This window comes from Siniperca chuatsi, linkage group LG12, assembly GCF_020085105.1.
Source record: "Siniperca chuatsi isolate FFG_IHB_CAS linkage group LG12, ASM2008510v1, whole genome shotgun sequence".
NCBI lineage: Eukaryota > Metazoa > Chordata > Actinopteri > Centrarchiformes > Sinipercidae > Siniperca > Siniperca chuatsi.
In genome coordinates this window covers 16,610,897-16,631,716 of record NC_058053.1, presented here as the reverse complement: position 1 = coordinate 16,631,716, position 20,820 = coordinate 16,610,897, and the positions used below count along the sequence as shown (strand labels likewise).

At 38.8% G+C, this 20,820-nt stretch overlaps 1 protein-coding gene across 2 annotated transcripts; it reads right to left on the bottom strand.

The window, feature by feature from the left end:
• Positions 1–1,586: 1,586 nt before the first annotated feature.
• On the bottom strand, positions 1,587–20,817 carry mospd2 (motile sperm domain containing 2). 2 transcript variants are annotated; one of them, XM_044216217.1, is made up of 16 exons: positions 20,446–20,817; positions 20,284–20,341; positions 19,717–19,872; positions 18,459–18,545; positions 18,117–18,271; positions 16,699–16,759; positions 16,492–16,530; positions 16,266–16,390; positions 15,492–15,665; positions 10,918–11,036; positions 8,515–8,589; positions 6,075–6,168; positions 5,612–5,708; positions 4,826–4,946; positions 4,554–4,656; positions 1,587–2,162 (listed from the first exon to the last, which is right to left on the bottom strand). In XM_044216217.1, exons 1-16 carry the CDS (start codon positions 20,476–20,478, stop codon positions 2,010–2,012), a joined length of 1,650 nt encoding a protein of 549 aa, XP_044072152.1. In that variant the 5' UTR covers positions 20,479–20,817; the 3' UTR covers positions 1,587–2,009. The 2 variants fall into 2 exon arrangements, with proteins under 2 accessions (XP_044072152.1, XP_044072154.1); XM_044216219.1 differs by lacking the exon at positions 8,515–8,589.
• Between the last annotated feature and the right edge of the window lie 3 nt (positions 20,818–20,820).

The following is a 20,820-nucleotide window of genomic DNA, read 5'->3' as shown; positions in this document are numbered from 1 at the left end:
GAGAGAATAAACCTTTTCAATATAGTATGCTCTTACTGGTTATGGACCATATCATGTTTGTGTTACTACACAGTTATGGGAGCTGAGTAATGTTTGCCACCACTGTATTATGAGCATTGATTTCAAGAGGCCATTTGTCTGGTACCACAGTTCACCGTGAACATCAACATCCGCTCCATGCTGACAAAAGCAACACCTGCTCAACTCACCCATTCCCTTCCTGTTAAATACAATGCTCATTAACTCTCCATCAATCCCCCTGTCCCAATTTTGCCACTTGAACTAAATCATCGTCCATTCAAACATCGCATGAGTGCCTGGGGCCAGCCACACATTGAACCGGGTTTCGATTTAACTGCTGTTTAATGTTAAATCAATACTGTGGAGGAGCTTCTGACTTCTGAAGCTACCGGCAAAGACATACAGTATCCACTGCCTGTAATAAGTGACATATAGACAATCAGGTGAGACGAGTCTGTCAGGTAATCAGTGTCAAATGGCCGCTCAAATAACTAACTACAGCCATGGTGGCATCACTGATGGTGCTGTTTTGTTTTGCTCTGTGCAGTGCGTCTGAACGACTTCCCAGGTTCAGTCAGGTACTGTGTGGCACTCAGATTTACTTAAAATCAACCCACCTATGTGTGATACCAAAGCTTTTACTTTTATTCTCTAGAGGCAAGCACACCATTAACCCCCATCGTTTTTTTTTTTAGTGCACAGGCACTTTCTACCTAAATAGCGCAAAATGCATTTCTTACTGAGGGTTAAAGTGAAATGCGTAATGCAAGTTTTACACCCAGTGCACATGCTCACTTAAAACTATCCAATTCCTTCTACAAACAGCTATTAATGGAGAGGTTTTCTACAAAGAAGATGGAACCATATGAAGGGTTACAACTAAAATAGAATGAGTCACAGAACAAGCGACACAATGCAATCTTTAGGGAATAAACTTTTTGCGGCGCCCGAAACAGCCCAGTGTTTATAATCAGTGTAGGATTAGTTTACTCGTTATTGCACGAGTCATTCTAATCATCTCTCGCATGCGAGCAGCCACCACCTACTGCGAACAAGCTGCAAATGTTAATGCCAGACAACCCTTATGTGCACACATCTAATAACCCAATTGTGATCATTCCTTGCGCGACGGCTCACGTCCTGATTGCTCCGAGCTGGATCTTGTTATAGATATCAGTGCTTCCTACTAAGCTACAAGTGGGTTGCGCCATGTCCTTGTACTCGCCAGTAATTGCTTTGGTATTTTTAGTTTGCCAGTGTCGGGGTAATTAAAACAAATAGGAGATAGTGGAGACAGAGATCTCCTGTGGCTCCTTGGTCTGAGTGTGGAGAGGTTTCGTAAGGTCATACACTGCAATGTTTTCAATTAGACACCTCTGTACTAATGAGGGTTTATTAAAGAGTGTGAATACTTATGCAAAACAGGACTATTGAGTGACTGAAACATCTACATCTCAGGATAAAGGCGGGCGTGTGGGTGCTCTTTTTACTGTACAAGTTTACTCTTTTATCTCTGCCTGACTATACAAAGAGATATTATAATTATAATGTTCAACAAAATAAAATAAGTTGACAAAAAGTGTTTATTTTATATTCTGCAGATTTATACAATATAAAAAATTCTATTATGATCACAAAAATAACACATTTTTTCCTACATATTGTGACTTTTGCAATAAATACACATTTATTTTCCCATGATCAGCCTTAAAAAATACATTAATGATTTGATGTCACATTATTAAAAATGTCTTTGATGTATTTACTCTCAAGTGCCTGAAAAGAGAAAAGTACAATCTCTTCATATAGTAACTCCACAACAACTCACATGTCCCTAAAGTCAGCCCTCCTCCCCTCCATGACAGCAGCCTGTGAGGCAGGCGGGGGAGGGGAGGGGACGCCCGTCCCTCAGGTGGTCAACTGTGGCCCCGGTGGAACCGTCTGTGTGTCTGTGGTCGACAGATGCAGGCAGAGGGAGCTGTGGCGGGTCAGGATGGCTGCTGGGAAGTATCCAGCCGTAAGAGACACAGCAGGTTCAGCACCACGAGGACCAGCACCAACCCAATAAGAACCTTCTGCACCCACAGACACGTATTCAGCTTCTGCTCCAGCCGGGAGTTGCAGGCCATCATTCGCATGAGCTGGTGAGATAAAAACTGGTTCAGTGACCTGGTTTATCAATCGAACACCCTTGTAATGAAAGTCATGGAAACAGATCAGGCTATAGGAGACGTATGGTAAATTAAAAGGAATAGTTTGACATTTTAGGAAATATGCTTATTCGGTTTCTAACTAAGAGTTCGATGAGAAGGTTGATACCACTCTCATGTCTGTGCAATAAGTATGGAGCTGGAGCAGGGAGGCAATTAGCTTAGCTTAGCTTAAAGACTGGAAGCAAGAGGAAACAACCAACCTGGCTTTCTCCAAACTTCAAAAATATGTCTACCAGCACCTCTAAAAACATATTTGTGTATTTCATTTATATTTATATATATATATATATATATATATATAAATATATATATATAAAATATCTATATATATAAATATATATATATATATATATATATATAATATATATATATAAAATATATATATATATATATATATATATATAAATATATATATATATATATATATAAAAATATATATATATATATATATATATATATATATATATATATATATATATATATATATATATATATATATATATATATATATATATATATATATATATATATATATATATATATATATATATATATATATATATATATATATATATATATATATATATATATATAATATATATATATAAAATATATATATATATATATATATATAATATATATATATATATATATATATATATATATATATATATATATATATATATATATATATATATATTCACCCTCATTCACCCTCCATGGGTGGTCTCATCCATCGAGCACGGGTCCTCTACCAGAGGTCTGGGAGCTTGAGGGTTCTGCGCAGTATCTTTGCTGTTCCTAGTACTGCACTTTTCTAGACCGAGATGTCTGGTGTTCTTCCAGGGATCTGCTGTAGCCACTCCTCCAGTTTGGGGGTCACTGCCCCGAGTGCTCCGATGACCACGGGCACCACTGTCGCCTTCACCGTCCAAGCCTTCTCCAGCTCTTCTCTGAGCCCTTGGTATTTCTCATGTTCCTTTTTCCTGATGTTGCCATCACTTGGTATTGCCACGTCAACCACAACAGCTTTCCTCTGCTGTTTGGCCACCACCACGATGTCTGGTTGGTTCGCCATTACCATTCTGTCAGTCTGAATCTGGAAGTCCCATAGGATCTTGGCTCGGTCATTCTCTACCACCTTTGGAGGTGTTTCCCACTTTGACCTCGGGGTTTCCAGTCCATACTCAGTGCAGATGTTCCTGTACACTATGCCAGCCACTTGGTTATGGTGCTCCATGTATGCTTTCCCTGTCAGCATCTTACACCCTGCAGTTATGTGCTGGATTGTCTCAGGGGCCTCTTTGCACAGCCTACACCTTGGGTCTTGTCTGGTGTGGTAGATCTGGGCCTCTATTGCTCTGGTGCTCAGGGCCTGCTCCTGTGCAGCCATGATGAGTGCCTCTGTGCTGTCCTTCAGTCTGGCCCGCTCTAATCATTGGTAGGATTTCTTGATATCAGCCACTTCAGTTATGTTCCGGTGGTACATCCCATGTAGGGGTTTGTCCTCCCATGATGGTCCATCCTCCAGCCCCTCTTCCACCCCATTACTGAGACATTCACTGAGCACGTCATCAAGAGCCTTGTTATCGCATCTCGCCCATCTCGTCTTGTCCCAGTAGCCCATTTATCATCTCGGTGCCAGTAGCCCATTTATCATCTCGGTGCTCTGGTTCCCCAACACCTGACGCAGACCTTGTTTGGCCAGGCGACGTCTGATGATGCCGGCATCTCGTGTATTTCATTGTCACTCATCATCATCATGAGGTAGGCAGTAGCGTGAAGGGTCTTGCCTAAGGACACCCACACTGTTTCCCTGTTTCCAGTCTTTATGCTAAGCTAGGCTAATGGCCTCTCTCTTCCAGCTCCATAGTTAATACAAAGACATGAGTGGTATTGATTTTCTCATTTAACTCTACTATAAAGCAAATAAGCATTTCCCAAAATGTCAAACTATTCCTTTAGGATTGTAATAAACCAGGTAGTTTTACCTAGCATTTAACACTCAACCTACACGTTGTACTTAATGACGTGAAATTTAAGTTAGCGCCTTGGTGTATGTTTTTGTAGTATGCAATAAAAATACAAAAACACATTAACTACATCTTCATTGGTGTGTTTCAACTTTCACAGTCCTTCATCTCTTATAAGATTGTTAATAAGTGTTCAATTCATACAGTAATATTAAACTATAATGTGTTTTAAAACAGTGATGGCAGTCTACAAAATCTATAATGATGTCAAAAGAACCTCAATGAACAAATATATTGTAAGTTAAAAGATAGTAAGTAACAAGGCTTCTCTTCCACCAGAACTCACCACTGTACTTAATTCCTGCTGCCCACTGGTCCCTGTCTCCACAGGGCTGTCCCTGAGAGGACTCACCGCTGGTTTAACGCTCTCCAGAACATTACAACGCAATCTGTGGGAAAGTCACAATCTAATGAGCGGAGGTCATCAGAGTGATGTGCAGTCTGAAGTCCACTGTCACAAATGTAGTGAGAACTGTGTGGCAAGAGGCCATCATCAAGAGTGTACAAATTATTTCACATATTTACTGACGTGTCTAACTAAAGAGCACAGATGAGTACCTGTGTTCCATGACCTTGGTTTTCGGTACTTCTTTCCAGAACTGTGCAAATTCTTGTGATCCAATGTTGTCCATCTCGGCAGCCATGACCAAAAATCGGTCCTGTGGAGAGGCTTGAGAACCTGCACAAAAACATTCAGGGCAACATTAAACCAAAAAAAAGAAAAAAAAGAAACAATCCTGCAAGCCAACACAATTAGGACAAACATTTTGTTCCCGTTTGTGGGTCTAAAATCCTTGATACATTGTAATAAAATATTGCTTTGAATCCCATGAAAACAAAAATGGGAAGGGTTAGATTTTTTTCAGTAAATGTGAAAGAAGAATTAAAATTGCTGTTTAAATCAATAACAACACCAAGGTAGCTGACTGACTTGGTTCAGAAACAGAAACAGTGGGCCTAGGTTAAAAAAAAAAAATCCCATACTAGACATGGCAGTACTGAAAAAAAACCCACCACAGCATAAATGCTAGGGGGAAAAAAGCAACCCTGAAATAGGTAGCGCTGATTCCGCCAAGTTATATGCAGCACATCATAACCTACAGCTGACATTTCAATGCATGAAGGCCACAAAATGTTTTAACTCGCACAGCACTGTCAGTTGTCTGATGGTTTGTTTTGGGGAGATGATTCTTTTATCACTCTTGAAATATGTATGTCAGGCAAAGAAAAGTGGCTGCCGGCACTTTGGGAAGGTTATAGACTGGACCATTTGATCATTCTGAGGTTCAGCATTTGGAAACATCTGCTGTGAGTGGAGTAGAGTGCAGAGCTAAAGTGCAATACCTCCATGTAAGGACACCACTATATCTACTGAGGCCCCTGGTTCACAGCAGCTGCTACTGGGCTTCACTCTGTACTTCTCTGGTGCTGTGGTCCGTACCTGTCAAGACACCAGAGGCACCGTTAAAAACAATCTGGTAAATCCTTGTGAGTCTTTGTATGTGTGTGTGTCATCATGGCAAAATGTGATCCTGGAGACAACTTCTGTAGTGTGCCAGTTGTTAATATGTCTGTCTGTCTGTCTGTGGACAGATTTTGTCAACGCGATAGCATCACAACCGTGCAAGATGCAGTCATGAAACTTTACAGGTGTGTAGTTGAGATCAAGATGAAGGCAGAGTTCGGCCTTTTAGAATAAATTTATCGTAGCAGCGTGAAGCAGTTATTCTGTCAAATTTGTGAGCACGGCACTAGTTAAGCACACAAGTTAGCACACATACATGCACACGAGCACCTTCACACTCACCTTGAAGGCCACTTGATTTTTGGTCACATTGCTCAGGATAATGAGGCTTTTTTTCTCTGTCTCTCCAGAACCAAAGCTGAGCTCCTCTGCGGGGCTGGAGGAAGAGAAAAAACCCACATTGTGAGACAGCTACATTAGAAAGCTGTCTGGGTTGAAACCACAGGCTTGGGTGTTAAAAATTACAGTAGTTTTGCGCTGTGAAATGTCTATTTGTGCACTTCAGTACAGATACAACTGCTAGATGCAGACAGGAGTTCCAATTTGCTTCACAATGTGTTTTGTTGTTTCTCTCTTACGTATCTTATTAATAGAGATTTGGCTGCTACAATTCTTGTGACTTGCTGTCTGTGTGGTATGATTATCCTGGGACTTTCTTTTCCTGCTACACATCACCTTAACTATCTGCTCTTCTTTCCTGAAGGATGATATAGTAACAATATTTTGCAGCTAAAAAAATAAATAAATCAAAAGCATACTTTAAAATACAAGATTTCTGTCAAGCAGTTTACAATAATCTAGATGTGGTCAAAAATCAATAAAACACCTCCCATGGCTGAATTAACCCGCCAAGGGGTTCTGGAGGTCAAAATTGAGATGACTACCTGTTTGTGGTAATTTTAATTTTCATTTCATTTAAAATAATTCACCACAAATGTTTTGACAAAGGACCCCTCTACAACACAGGCAGACAAGACTTAACGCCCTTATCATTTCAGTTGATAATGTGCATTTGTCTTGCAACTCACACACAATTAATACGGCACTGAAACAATTAGTCAATTAATCAATTAGATGATTGACCTGTTTGCCCGGTTGATAATCCTGTCTTGGCCTCAGCAGAATTAACGTCCTGTGGTTTGCAGAGTTCAAGAGAGATTCTTTCTTCCACAGCTCCTGACTACATTTCTTTAAACCTGTCTCAAAGCCTCTGATATGCTGCTTATTCTTGACCCTTATGAATCTCTCTCAGGTTTTTCAGTTGGCTTGAAAAGCCACATCAAGGTGCCCTTACAGGAAATAGGAGGAATTAAACGGTATTATTATCAGGTTTAAAGTCCGACTGAAATCACATTCAGTCATCCCTTTTTGCAGTAAAAAAAAAATAAAAATGATGTGCTTGTATTGCTAATAGTAGTTTTTTATTATTAAAAATGGAAAAAAGGTCTTTGGAGAAATATCAGAAACACTCCTTTTCTGTCTCAGTGATTGTAGGGACGTGTCTGTGTTTGATTGACAGCAGCTGGCAGGCTGACCCCGGCAGGGGAACGAGAGAAAAAGTAAACAAACTTGTGCTGTAACTTACAAGACAGTGTGTTGTTAGCCGTGGTATTTAAGAGTAAGGACCACACCAGCATCTAAATGGACCGAAGTGACATTTGCAGGTACATTTACATGCTGTTTAATGTGCTGCAGCCAACCAGCTAGCTAATTAGCTATCTAGCCTGCAAACTGACGTTAGCAGTGCTTTTTTCCCTGGTGAATGATTGTTTAGTGGCTCGTTCAACAAGCTAAGGTGCAAGACAAGACGTGTTCATGCTTGCAAGCTAGATAAGGAGACTTAGGTAAGGAGATAAGACTGAGGTCCTTATTGTTGCTTCAGATAGCTTAGCTACCAAGGTTGCTCAGTGTATTGGGTCCCTTTCTTCAGCTGTACAGTCTAAATCTCAGAAATCTCAGTGTTGTATTTGATCAAGCTATGTACTTTGACAAACACATCAAATCATTGACCCGTACATGTTTTTTTCCCCCCATTTAAGAAATATTGCAAAACTATCATCCCGGCTAGACTATTGTAACTCCCTTTTCATCTGCCTCAGCAAGTTGTCCCTCGACCATTTACAAATGGTCCAAAACACTGCTGCAAGGCTGCTGCCCAAGTCCAGGAGGTCGACTCACATCACACCTATCTTATCTTCTTTGCATTGGCTTCCCATCAGGTTCAGGATTCATTTTAAGGTTCTTGTTTTCGCATTTAGAGCCCTGCATGGTCAGGCACCTGAGTACATCTCTGACCTGCTCCACCTTTATATCACCACTAGGTTACTTAGGTCTTCTGACCAGGGCTGGTCGTTCCTTGTGCTTGACTGAAAACAAAAGGTGATCGTGCCTTTGAAGTGGTGGCACCGACACTGTGGAACGCTCTTCCTATAAACATAAGTTCTGTGGTCTCTGTTGACGCCTTTAAAAAGCAGCTGAAAACACTTCTTTTGTCTCGCTCTGTGCTGTCTAGGGTTTGTAATCTTGTGTGTTTTTAAGGTCTGTTGTTGCTTATGTTTTATTAGTTGATTCTTTTTATGGTACTATTGCTTATGTTTTATTGTTGTTTCTTTCACTGTTTTTATAGTCTTATTTTTAATACTTTTACTCTTGTGAAGCACTGTGTGACCTTGCTCTGTGAAAGTTGCAATACTAAATAAAATTTACTTACTTACTTACTTACTTGTTGTTCAAAGTCTGTGTCTTTAATGTTGTGTAGCAGGATGTTATCTGGCTTTTAGTCAGTGTGACCGTCTGCCTATGATAGAACACTAATGTTACTGCTTTATGCAAATATGGTTTAAAATAAAGCGATTTGATTGGCTGTATGGACACAAGTTGTCCATCTATGTAGACAGATACCTAACATTATTCTGACAAATGAATGCAAAAAAATAAAACAAATGAAAATGGGGCGCCATCATGAAACCAAGAATATAGAATATACATTTCTCCCTTTTGGTTTCTAATTTTGTCTCAAAGGAGAACACAGGACATATAATTTACAGAGCAGATATGTATGCTGTAGCAGAAACATGCAAATTAATTTCAGTTGGACTTTAAGCAGGATAGAGCTCTGATCATGCATCAAAGCTGTGAAATCTAGAGCCAAAGCAGATCTGTGTCCTAAAATCTAGGGATGAGGCACTCTGCCTCGTTCTCAGTCGCTTGTTGTTGGTGTGCACTCGATGCTTCTTCTAACCAAGTTTGCAACAGTCAAACTTGGCTATAAATATGATTTGATGAATTCAGCCTCAGTGAACATGTATTGCATTGGGGACTTCAACTTTGCCAAGAAGAAACTAGCAAATGGATTATAATATCGGCCTTATATGTATAAAGCTTCTCATTGATGCAGCTTGGCTATGTTTCATGGACTAAAACAGCTAAGAACAAAGATTAATTTTTTCTTTTCAAGTCTTCGTGTTTTCTTTTCCCCAGTAAAACAGCTGTAGAGTCTGGCACTCACTTGAGCTCAGAGTGAGTTTTCAGGCTCTGGAAACCTTTGGCAAACACAAGATCAAAGCCCCCTACTCCCCTCTAAAGCCCACAGCCTCGAATTAAGGCTAACACAGCTCAGAAACATAATTGCATTTAAGGCTCATATAAATCTGTTTATCACTATAATTCACAGCCCAGAGCTGTCAAAATCCTCACATCAAAGCTGTTACTCTGTAAAAACAGAACTCAATGGACATTATTCATGAAAATGAGGAGCAATATCATACAATGTGTGAATGCACAGCTAAATATTTACCCAAGAACCAACCAGATCATTGTGTGATTGCTGTACTTCTTTATAATACACATACTTTTGAAGTTGACACCCTCTTTGCAGTTCATTGAATGCTAAAATATATGATGTGATATATGATGTGTTTGACGACGTGCAAGAAGTGACGAGTGCTCCTTTCTGGTTCATTGATCATTGGCCAGTGTCTCTCACTGAACAATTGATTGATAGCATCCTTAATTCCTTCCCATGTGTGACCAGATCAACTGGGCTGTAAAGGTACAAACACTTCAGTAATGACTTTAGGCTTTGAGCGAATACGTAAAGAGAACATTTTTGTCAATAGCTAAACCTAGCTAATGCAGTCTTAATACAACAGTCCTGCAATGAATCTTACCTTCATATAGGCTATAATAATATGTTTTGTTGTTTTAGCTAGGTGTACCTGATAAACTGGCAACTGAGTGTACATTTATTCAGAGGGGGAAGAGTGTCAAGTCAGCCACAGTGCAACACCTGAACAAGCTTTGGGGTGTCTTGCACAAAGGGGATTGGCAGAAATTTATACCAAAATTTTGGGAACAGAGTATAGACTAGTAGATAAACACACCATCAGTTCTGGGCATTGAACCAGCAATCCTTTGGTGACCAGTTGACCTCTCTGGCTCCCTCATGTCTCCCAAACACAAATGAGTTCTAATTGCAGTGCGGAGAAGATGGATTGTGCGCACTTACAACCCCAGTTAGGTATAGTTGCACTCCTAACCTGTTTGTTTTTGCCCCCCGTAATATTGCTGTACAAGACACGTCTCTACCTGTTTGTCATTACTCACATTGAGTCTCATCCTGTTTTTAATCATTTTCGGGATATGGTGTTTACACAGAACATGAAAATTACACTAGAGTCACGCAACTAGCACGGATAAAAACAGCATACAAAAAGGAAAATGAGAGGTTTTCTGCACAATTATATTTACATGATCCCAAAAAAAGCAACGTCAGGCAAACATCCATGTAAACAAAACGCAGGCTATCCTGTATTTACTGACAAAAACAAAAGGACAGCTCCACCGACAAATAGGAGATCACATGATACAAAATAATACCCATTATCATCAAACAATTTACTAATCACACAAAAAACTCATAATGTCCTTGAAAGAAAGGTCTCCAGTAAGCATGTCCTGTATGGAATGTTGCATCAATATAGTTTTTGGGAGCTTGCTAATTTAAGTGTGCAGACAACCTCTTCTTTTCCTTCCTAACTACAATGCGACCATGATCAGCTGTAAGTGAAGTACAGACATATAAGCTGACGGTAAGATGGAGAAGGGCGTGAGCAGGATGACCTACCTAACATCTAGCAGAGGGCCTTTGAAGGTGGTCAGTGGCTTCCTGGCTCCTTTGGTCCTGGCACATGTGTCTCCCTTATCATTGTCCTCTGTCCTCAAACTGTCTTCCAGGAAATTCACCTGGAACAACAAAGACCACTTAATTAGAAAAGAGACTCAGAATACTGATAACGTCATTATGTGACCCTTATTCGGTTCCTTCTCTGAAAATTAATTGTTTGACCCTTGCCTTTTATGCGGAGAAAGCTATCAGTTAATGAATCTCTTGACAGTCATCTGTAATTATAAATAAATGATTCTTGTGAAATACTGGTGAAGTGTTGTTATCAAAATGGAATCGTTCTTGAAAAAGTTTTCTTTTTCTGAGAAACCCTCATGATGACTACTGACCCTTGTTCATAGTAGTGTCCAGAGGGAGCACAGAACAAGCCACATGTCCATTTGACAATGCAGAACCAAAATCACCCACAAACTTGTGACTGTTGACAAAACAAAAAAACCTTGAACGAAAAGAGTTCAACCAGATTAGAAGTCATATTACTTTCACTTCAGCAAAACATACACAAACTTTGACCCAAATCATCTGCAGACAGACCACGGATAGAAATTGTGAAACGTTTGCAAAAGCAGTGGACATTATAGATAATGTAAGCAAGATGGGATAATGGATGTTTTCACAGTGTTGCTGGCACCACATATTGTGTAAAACAGATGGGGAGAGTGGGCACATGATGGGAGGAATAGATGGAGGGAGGGAAGGGGCAAAGGTGAGCGGACTCTGCACGTGATGGGACCACTTGTGACTCAGAGGGGAAGTGTGTCATTTGCTGTGATAAGCAACAAAACATGTCATCTTAATTTAATGGCTGACTGTCATGCGACTGCCACAATGAAGACATCAAGAGATAATCAGCTGCTGATGAAATGTCTCTATTTATTTGTCATTTTAAAGAGCAAGCTTAACACAATTAGGTAATAATGTGACTAGAAAAAGGTAAAACATGCTCAAATTTTAATTAAAAATGAAACTTTGAAATAGTAGGCTGTGTCATACAGATTTTAAAATTAAAAGTACAGTGCTTTTGGTGAGAATATGCTTTTGCTATATCTGTAATGGTCATACATTCCATTATAGATTAACAAAGAACAAAATAAATGGCTATTTATTTAGAGAAACAAATTAATTTTAAAACTAACAACACTTACACTATAATAATCATGTACAAAGAAATAAAATAGACCATAATAAAGTACATCTAAAATTAGAGAACTTCATTAATTCTACACATCGCGTGTAACATGAAATGCAAAGACAAAGAAATCATTGAAGATTTTACATTTTACTAAACTGAAAGATTAGTGAAATGCTCATAATGAGGAGTGTCTATTGATTATACAGTACATATTAAAAAAGGTACAAAACAAAATTGTCTACATGATTAGCACTCTCCAGAGTCACAGACCTGGTAAACGATCATGTTAGAGGACAAGGCACAGAGGGCTTTTGTTAAAAAGTTGCCTACAAAGGCAAGCATGGTTAAAGATTTAGTGCTGAGGGTTAATAACTTGGTCTACTGTAATATAACAGTAATTAACTTAGTTGTTTTTAATCTGAGGTTAGAAGATATAAGTAATGTGAAATTGTTAATGGGCAGTAGTGACTATGCAACCCGTTCGTTTGAGTTGATTATACTGTGAAATGTGAGTGTCTCGCTTGGTTCAGTGTTTACATGATATTGTGCAAAAGGTAGGCTACCCTTCATTTAGCCTATATCCATTGATAACAAAATCAGAAATGTTGTGGTTTTTAAACAGTGCAGTACAATTTAGAGGGTCAAATTCAAATTTGAGGTCCAGGACAGGTCAAGGTTTGAACATGTCCAGGGGTGGTGATGACATCAGTCGACTGTGAGGGAGGTGCACTCACAATAATTCAGAGTCACGTGAGTACACCTGCCCTTCCAGCCTGTAGAAATCTTCCGGACTCTGAGCTCCTTGTGTGGGTGTGATCCTACACTGCCTTACCACCTCCAGCCCTTGTTTCAAAACAGAGAGAAAGGCAATTAACTTCCTGAAGCCATCAAGTTATCAGCACAGTGCTGCCTGGAGCCCAGAAGAATTCAGGTCGGGATGGGTGGTGGTTGTGGAGGGGGAGAGTCTCTTGTTTATTTAGACAAGATGGATCAGAAGCAGGAGCTGATCACAAGTCCTGTGGAATGTGTTCAGACGTGCTTGAAGTGCCGGCAGGCTGGTATATTAACACAGTGCCACGGTTTAGTCACAATACAGGCTACCAGAAATACAGTCTAATTCATAATGCCCGATAAAACTACGTCACTCTGCGCAAGGAGAAGTGCTGAGATTTGAAAACATATCAAGAGACCGTAGACACTGCTAACTAACCTGTTATAACAATTACAAATTTCTCTTAAGCTCTCATATTAACCTCTTATCACTGCTCTCCTCTCATCTCACTTCAAGTACTTAAGGTTTCTTTATATTGTGTTTGTTTTAGATACTCTTGATTTATTTTTGGTAAACATCCAACAGTATAACTTCCATACAAAACTACGGGGTTGTAAGGAATTTACTATACAGGTGGTCTTATCTACTAGATAACACCAAAGCCTTGAATGAATGAGCTTCTTGGCAAAAGGCGGGGTTCATAAAGTTTCCCGACTTCAGTTGTAATTAGTATGTAGGTGGCAGTATTAGAAGTCACATGAATAACCACTAATGTTAATTGATATACAATTCGCCCTTCACAGTTGAACTACTATTCTCTCACCTTGAATATTTCTCAACAACCCCCGTGAGACCATTGGATTGTCGTCAGGCATATTCACCCTTATATTATAACATACTCACTGACTGTGTGGTGTCACTGCAGAGGGGTTGTATAACTAGTTTATCAGGCTAACCTGAAAAATATCTTTCCCACAGAGCTGACTCATATGTTTAGATATCTAGTCTGACACCTCAGAGGACTGTAGGGCTTTTTAAAATACAGTTTAGTATCTGGAGATGGAATTAAGTCAATAATGCTCTAATGGGGAGCTTTGCACTTTTTCTCTAGGGTCAGGCAGAAAGAGTGTGAGGTGATTCCATGTTTATATTTTACAGTGAGAACATTAACAAACTCCAAAACTTGTGCCTCTAGATTATTGTTGAGGCTAACAATTGACTGATTTGCATATCTCTGCTTTGTAAATCTAAATCTGTTGTGCATGACCAATGTGGTATTTATTAACAATGGGAGCACTGTTTGTTTGTTGGGGCTTAGGAGGCTCATGGGAGTAGCTTCGGGTGATGCAGCACCACTAGGTCTCTCCAGCAGATATAGTTTGTGTCCTATAGGCAGCAGGCTACAAAAACCCTGAGCAGCTGCGATAAACTACAGCACAGTTATGCCCTAGTCCTCACATCAAATGTAGGTTAACCCCAAGTCTGCTGCTCCCTGACTGTGACAGCAAAACAACAAAATATCTGTAAATAACAGCTGCAACACTAAATAACAACAAAGCAAACATAATAAATAACCATGGTTGAAAACAACATGCACCAATATAATATATATGTACAAGTCTTCAATAGGCATTCCCTGATACCATGCATATCCTGAGATGACCTCCTTAATGCTCTCCAGGCTTTCTTTGCATGCTGCTAGCCAGAAAAGAGGCTAAATAGATTATGAGGCGAGGGCTGGATTGTCCTCTAGGGAGGGGGTAAAATAGGTGACATAAGCTGCATCCTTGACTGCACGAACGTAAAATTTGGTGACACCAGAGTGAGAGGGAGGTTGACAGTGATTGCAGACATATTCAAGATAAAACCTGTGGGGCGTCTCAACGATGGTGCTACACTGGGGCTTCTGTTTGGCAGGAATACAGATCTAGCTACAGCAGGGAAGAGCTTAAGTAACTGACTCGACAACCTCTGTGGACCGTATGAGGAGCCGAGAGGATGAGAGAAGCAGAGCGCTGGCTGTGATGCACAGGCTTTGTTGGCAGGATTTAATTGCAGCCAAAGACATTAGGAGTCACCTTCACATAGACAATGAGCAAGAGCTTAACGTCTTCCAAATCAGGGCATTACTTGCCACTTAATTCACGGTTGTCTCCACAGAACGGTCTGATTACATGCTGTAATCTCAGGCTCAATTTAAAGAAAGTGAGTGAAAGAAGAAACAGAAGGAATCTCTGACAATAGGGCATCTAATTTGACAAGTGGTAGAATGTCATGCCTATAAGAGATGGACACCACTGCCTGAAATGCCAGAATCAGAAAGACTCAATCACTCTCAGCTCATGTTACACATGAGAGCGGCTACACTGATAACAGAAATACTGGTCCCATAACTACATTAGTTTTAACATAATGCATACTTATACTGTGGCCTGCCAAAGTAGAGACTTACACAGCACACAAGGAGCAGTCCTGCCTTATATTGTAGCAAAATTAAATGGTGCACAAGAGTGAAGACATTTTTTCATTAAAGTTGAAGTATTTTTTAAAGCACTTCTACAATCCGAAAGGACTGATGATAACTACATATAAACTTGTGAGAAAATGTACCTTTTTGGGTTTTACCGCAACCTCAGAGTTGAAGCTGGACTCAAGGGCATCTTTGCCCTCCGTTTCACCCTCTTTGCTCTCCATCTCATCCTCACTAACAATAGGTCCGTTTTCACAGATGGGCGTTTGGAAGTCGTCATCAGGAAGAGGTGGGTAGCTATACTTGAAGGGGTCCTGGAATGTAGCCAGATAAGTTACATCACTACACGCATGGTTTTTAAAGCGTGTACAATGTCAATTAAAATTAAAGAAAGTCATACTGAATGTCTTTCATAAGTACAGAAAGACCCATGACTTGCATATGAATGAATATAATATTAAGATATGTCTTATGCAAGGGAAATTCTGTTAAATAATCAAACTGATGCTTATCATTTACTGAAGTCATGAAGTTAGATTTCCCTGTCATCATCAACTGGAAAGTTGTCACCTGACAAACCTGAACAACATTTCTTTGTATGGAGAGCATCTACTAATAAAACAATATTAAGATTTCAATGTGGCACAAACACTACTCAAGGTAACAAAAATATTTCTTTAAAATGTTTTATATTTCAGAATTTGTTTAATATGATTAAAGCTTACACAACATAATTGTGCATCACACAATCATTCCATATGATCCCATTGAAATGTGATAAATATTACTGAATTCATGACCAGTTGTGGTAACTACTGCATCTTTTGTAACTGTGTGACAATTGATTAATGAACAATGTGAGGATATTTTGGAAAATTTTAATATAACACATACAGAAAGACATAATAACATACCGTTCCACCCATGTGAGGTGGCAGGTACTCCGGGCCTATGAATGTCTGGATCTCAGATCTGGCCGCAAACTTGAGCTTGCTGATTGCCTCAGGACCCAACCACGACTTCACAATCTTCCATGCAGCTGAAATAGAGACATGCTTATGCTCAAGATGTCAGAATCTGATTATTATTTACTGATGGACATAAAAATGGACTGCTAAGAGAAGGCAGGCTCATTCTCACCATTCATGATCCAAGGCATTTCCACAATGATCATTTTGGCTGAAATAATACAAAAAGGACAAAGTTTGTTCATTAGAATTATATTTTAAAATTCCCAGGTTTGACTCGAAAGTAGCTGTAAATTGCTATGAATGAGTGAATGTAACATACTGTATGTGAATGTGGATAAATATTTGTTGTGCTTTTATAACAACTTTTGTTACTCACATAAAAACTTTGGATAATATACTTTGAAGCAATTGATAATGTACTTGACGAACTCCATATCCTGAAACACAAAATGGAACAATGATTTAAAAAGTGGAACCACACAGAGGGCTTTAACTATAAAAGATGCTTTATGGATTTCCAATAGGGAGAATGTTTGTTCACTCTTAACAGCCTCTAGATCTGTACTGACCCACTTAACAGAAAATTAAAATTCATTACAAGCGCCTCTAAATGCTCATTCCCTCTCAAATACTATGTCTGAAAAAGACTTGAGGATGTTATTTCGTTAAATTTTTTAACTATACAACTTTTGTTTTGTTGTGAACCATTTGCAAAATAGACAATTATATAACTTGCTGTTATATGCTGTTTTGTCACAATTTGATTGCACTACCTAGATCTAACTTTTATAATTTCAAGGAGACAATTTTCCTAAAAACAAGCAAAAAAAGAGAGACAGTTCACAGTAAATGACTTCCACATAAACAACAAAAGGCTTTTGATTCAAACAGATAATTTTATCTACACTTTAGATTTTCTAGTGCTAATATATAAAATACTTACTTTAAATCTCATCTAGAAACCACATAACCAGGTGAAAGATACTGCCACGTTTTGAATATTTTTTTTAAGTGAATATGATAAATATTCATCTTACTGTTTTATGTTAATGACAATCATCAGACAAACAGCCAATATGTCAATACATACAGCCCCTACACCCTGTCTAGGCTCCATAATTGGCTTGAAGCCTCATTGCTATTCAGGAGACTCACTCCCAAGCCTTAATGAGATCATACTGGCTACCCTTGCTCTAGCTCGAACTGTGGTTCAACAAGCCTCAATAATGCTGCTTTCCACACTGATCTTCTCATCTTCGCATTTAATATTTGGGTTACTTAGCTATTTATCTTTTTTGCCTCGCTTGTGTTGGTTTATTTGTATTTAATTGAGCCATTTCTCCAGAAGAGAGTCTAGCCAGTGAAATACACTTGCTGACAGAGAGCTCCATCAAGGAGCTAACGCCTGCCTCACAGTGAATCTGCGGATTAGACAGTCCACTCGATTTGACCAACAGGATTTAAAGGTTACTTTAATCTCCAAAGTGTAAAACTACTGAAGAGCATCAGTCGCTGCAAGACCCCAGCTCAAACTGCAAGAAATATGAGGATACTCAACAGCATTTCAATGACAGTCACAGCAAGGAAATGGGTCTTTTCCTGACATAAGAGTGAAGCTTATTTAATAGGGAGGGAATAAAAATGCAAAATAAGTTTTGTTTTGGAGACCTGGATATAACTACAAGAAAATAAGATAAATTAAAACTTGGATTAAAGCTTGACGCATAAATAAAAATAGAAGTTACTGATATAATTACAAAAACCTTGTTTGAAACACCATCATCATGGACTTACTATATTGCTGAGGCCAGACTCTGTCATGTCAAACACAACAGTGAGTGGCATCCCAGGTTCTTTCTTCGCATACCGCTCCAGCCAGAAGGCAACATACTTCTTCTTGTCCACGATTGTTTTTGCATCCTTGACATGTAGCTTTACTTTGAACCAGACTAAACACAGTAAACACAGATTAAATATGATTAATTAAAGTAGTTTTGTATTTGTGTAGAATTTCAGTGACTGTTACACACTTTTAATGGAACATATATCTTGTCTGACAATTAAAGACAGGCTAAGCTGTAAGTGTATAATATCAGAGTTTACTACAAGTAGGTCTGTAATAGAACATATACATACAGAGCTTGTTGCCCTCTTTGTCATAGCCGTGGAGGTAGACAGCACCAGTCTCGAACATCCATTTGGGAATAGTGCTCTCAGTGAGATCTGTAACACGCAGGCAAACACACATTGCACTGTTAACTGGTGTTTGTTATAATTTAAATCTTAGCTAGAAGAGAATAGACAGAATATCTTGAATTAAATTTTTATTGTTTTTCAGAATTTTATCATTTTCATCATGTCAGCAAAGCCATCTTGTTCTATTCCTCAAAATGAGTCACCATGAGCACAACATATAACTAAAATTGGTCTACAGCAACTGAAACTGTATAAAAACATACATGTAGGTGAACCAGGACTGGACAGCTATACTTTTCTGAGTTTCCAGAGGATGTCTCTCACTTACCATTATTTAACAGTTTTATTGAACCGATCTGTTATGAATCCCAGTTTTCCTAAAACTGCTTGAGTTGACACACAAATAATACACTTGTCATCAACCCTTTTCAGTAGATTAATAAAATAACTAACAACTTAAGGCCTTGGTGATATGGCCCCTAATGTTCCTGGATACTAATGACTTGAATAAATCAAATTTCCTAAAAACAACTGTTTGACAAATTGAATTTGCTGGATTAAAGACTAACTAACAGCAACTCTGAGAAATTCCTCAGAAAACAGAAACAGTGGGGATTGTTCTCGGAGATTGTCCTCTCCGTGGAGAGATGGGTGTTTAACACACAATGACACTCTGTCTGGATTCGTCCCAGAGCTACACAATAACAACCAATGATCTGTGTTGCAAGCTTGCAAACATCTAAATATGGCAATGTCAACATTTCTAATTTTAGGTAGGGCTGGATATTGAACTTCAATACTTTTTTTGGGACGACTAAATTGTGCCTGTAGCACCAGCTACAGTACCAAAAGCTGGCATTTAAGGACTAGTCAGATTCATAATCTTGTTTATTTATTCTCTGGTCATGTAGTTCCTGATTTAAATCGAAATGTTGGTCTTATTTAGGGAAAGTTCTTGGACAACTGCTGACATTTAACATTTGAGAACTTTGGCGTCTTTTGTTAAATGAAAAGAGGGTTTTGTAGAAAAACATGCTAAATTTTATCAAAGTAATGAAATGAAAAAATATTGTTTTGGTATCAGTTTCATTATCAGTCATCGGATTGGCACTAGTATCAAAAAGGATGCCCAGTCCTACTTTTAGGTGATGTAAAACTGTGCATATCATATTACAAACTATTCAGTATGATTTCTTACCATTCAACCCATATTCTTTTCTCCACTGAAGACTTTCATCAATCATTTTCAAGGCATCGTCAACAACATAAAGTCTCCATGTCAGGTAACCTTCCACCAGAGCATCATCTTTTTGAAGCCTTTCCACATCCCTGGTGTCATATTTATCTGTTGAATCTGTAAACATAACACAAAGTCACATGACGTTCAAATTCAAAGAGATCAAGCCCAAGGTTTCACTTTCAACCACACTGACCTTATTGTACTGTAAACTCAAATAAAGTTCACGTGGAGGCCATAACGTTATAACGTTAGGCTGTATTAGTCTAAACTACTACATGTGGCAATACAGAGCTAACGTTAGCTAGTTATCTGTAGGAGCTTATCTGGACTCTGAGCATTTAGGTCATGATGTTATCAACACGACAAAGTAAAGAAACGTTAACAGTTAACTACCTTATTGGACAGTTAACCTACAATATTTGAATTTATGTTTCCTGTGTCGCTGACAACAACCCAACATTCGTGTAAAAACAAGTGACTGGTCAAGGAGCAAGTTAATGTCAGCTTATCCATAATAACTGTTACCTTGGAGAAACTCATTCTTGAATCTCTGTCGCGTTTCCTCAATTTTCTTCTCAATGTCCTGTCAAAGAGTTCATTCAGGTTAGACACGTATTTGTTTTCAACAGATGAATAATATGTAAAATAGCTAAAATGTATTCTAACGGTAACGTTAGTTCACGATACCTGCTCTCCTTCGTGCTGATCAAGTTCAGCCATAATTAACTGTCCCCGAGTTTCCTTCTCGTTTACGTTAGCTAACTCAGTTCCTTGTTGAGCTAGCTAGTTAGCTAACGTTCAAAGTTAGATGAATCAGTGCAAAATGTGAAACTGCCGTCCTGTCGTTGCCATTTTGGCTCCAGCCGTGGCCACACCTCTCCGCTGAGTTGTTTGTTTGAACCTATGGTTTTAACTGAAAGAGTAGAGGGAGTGTTCACTTGTATTCAAGATCACAAGAAAAGGGTTTATGTAATCATTCATACAATTGATTCGTTTAAATAGGACTATCGAGCTAAACACGTTAGCTTGATGTCATCAACATACTAACGTGACTTTACCAAC

What these genes read in the sequence shown, in the direction of transcription:
- mospd2 (XM_044216217.1), bottom strand. Translation starts at nt 20,478, where the DNA reads ATGGCTGAACTTGATCAGCACGAAGGAGAGCAG. An exon ending in AGTCTGGCCTCAGCAATATA is followed by an intron (nt 16,760 to 18,116) that starts GTAAGTCCATGA and finishes TTTGTGTTTCAG; the next exon opens with GATATGGAGTTCGTCAAGTA. An exon ending in AAAATCAAGTGGCCTTCAAG is followed by an intron (nt 5,709 to 6,074) that starts GTGAGTGTGAAG and finishes GTGTCTTGACAG; the next exon opens with GTACGGACCACAGCACCAGA.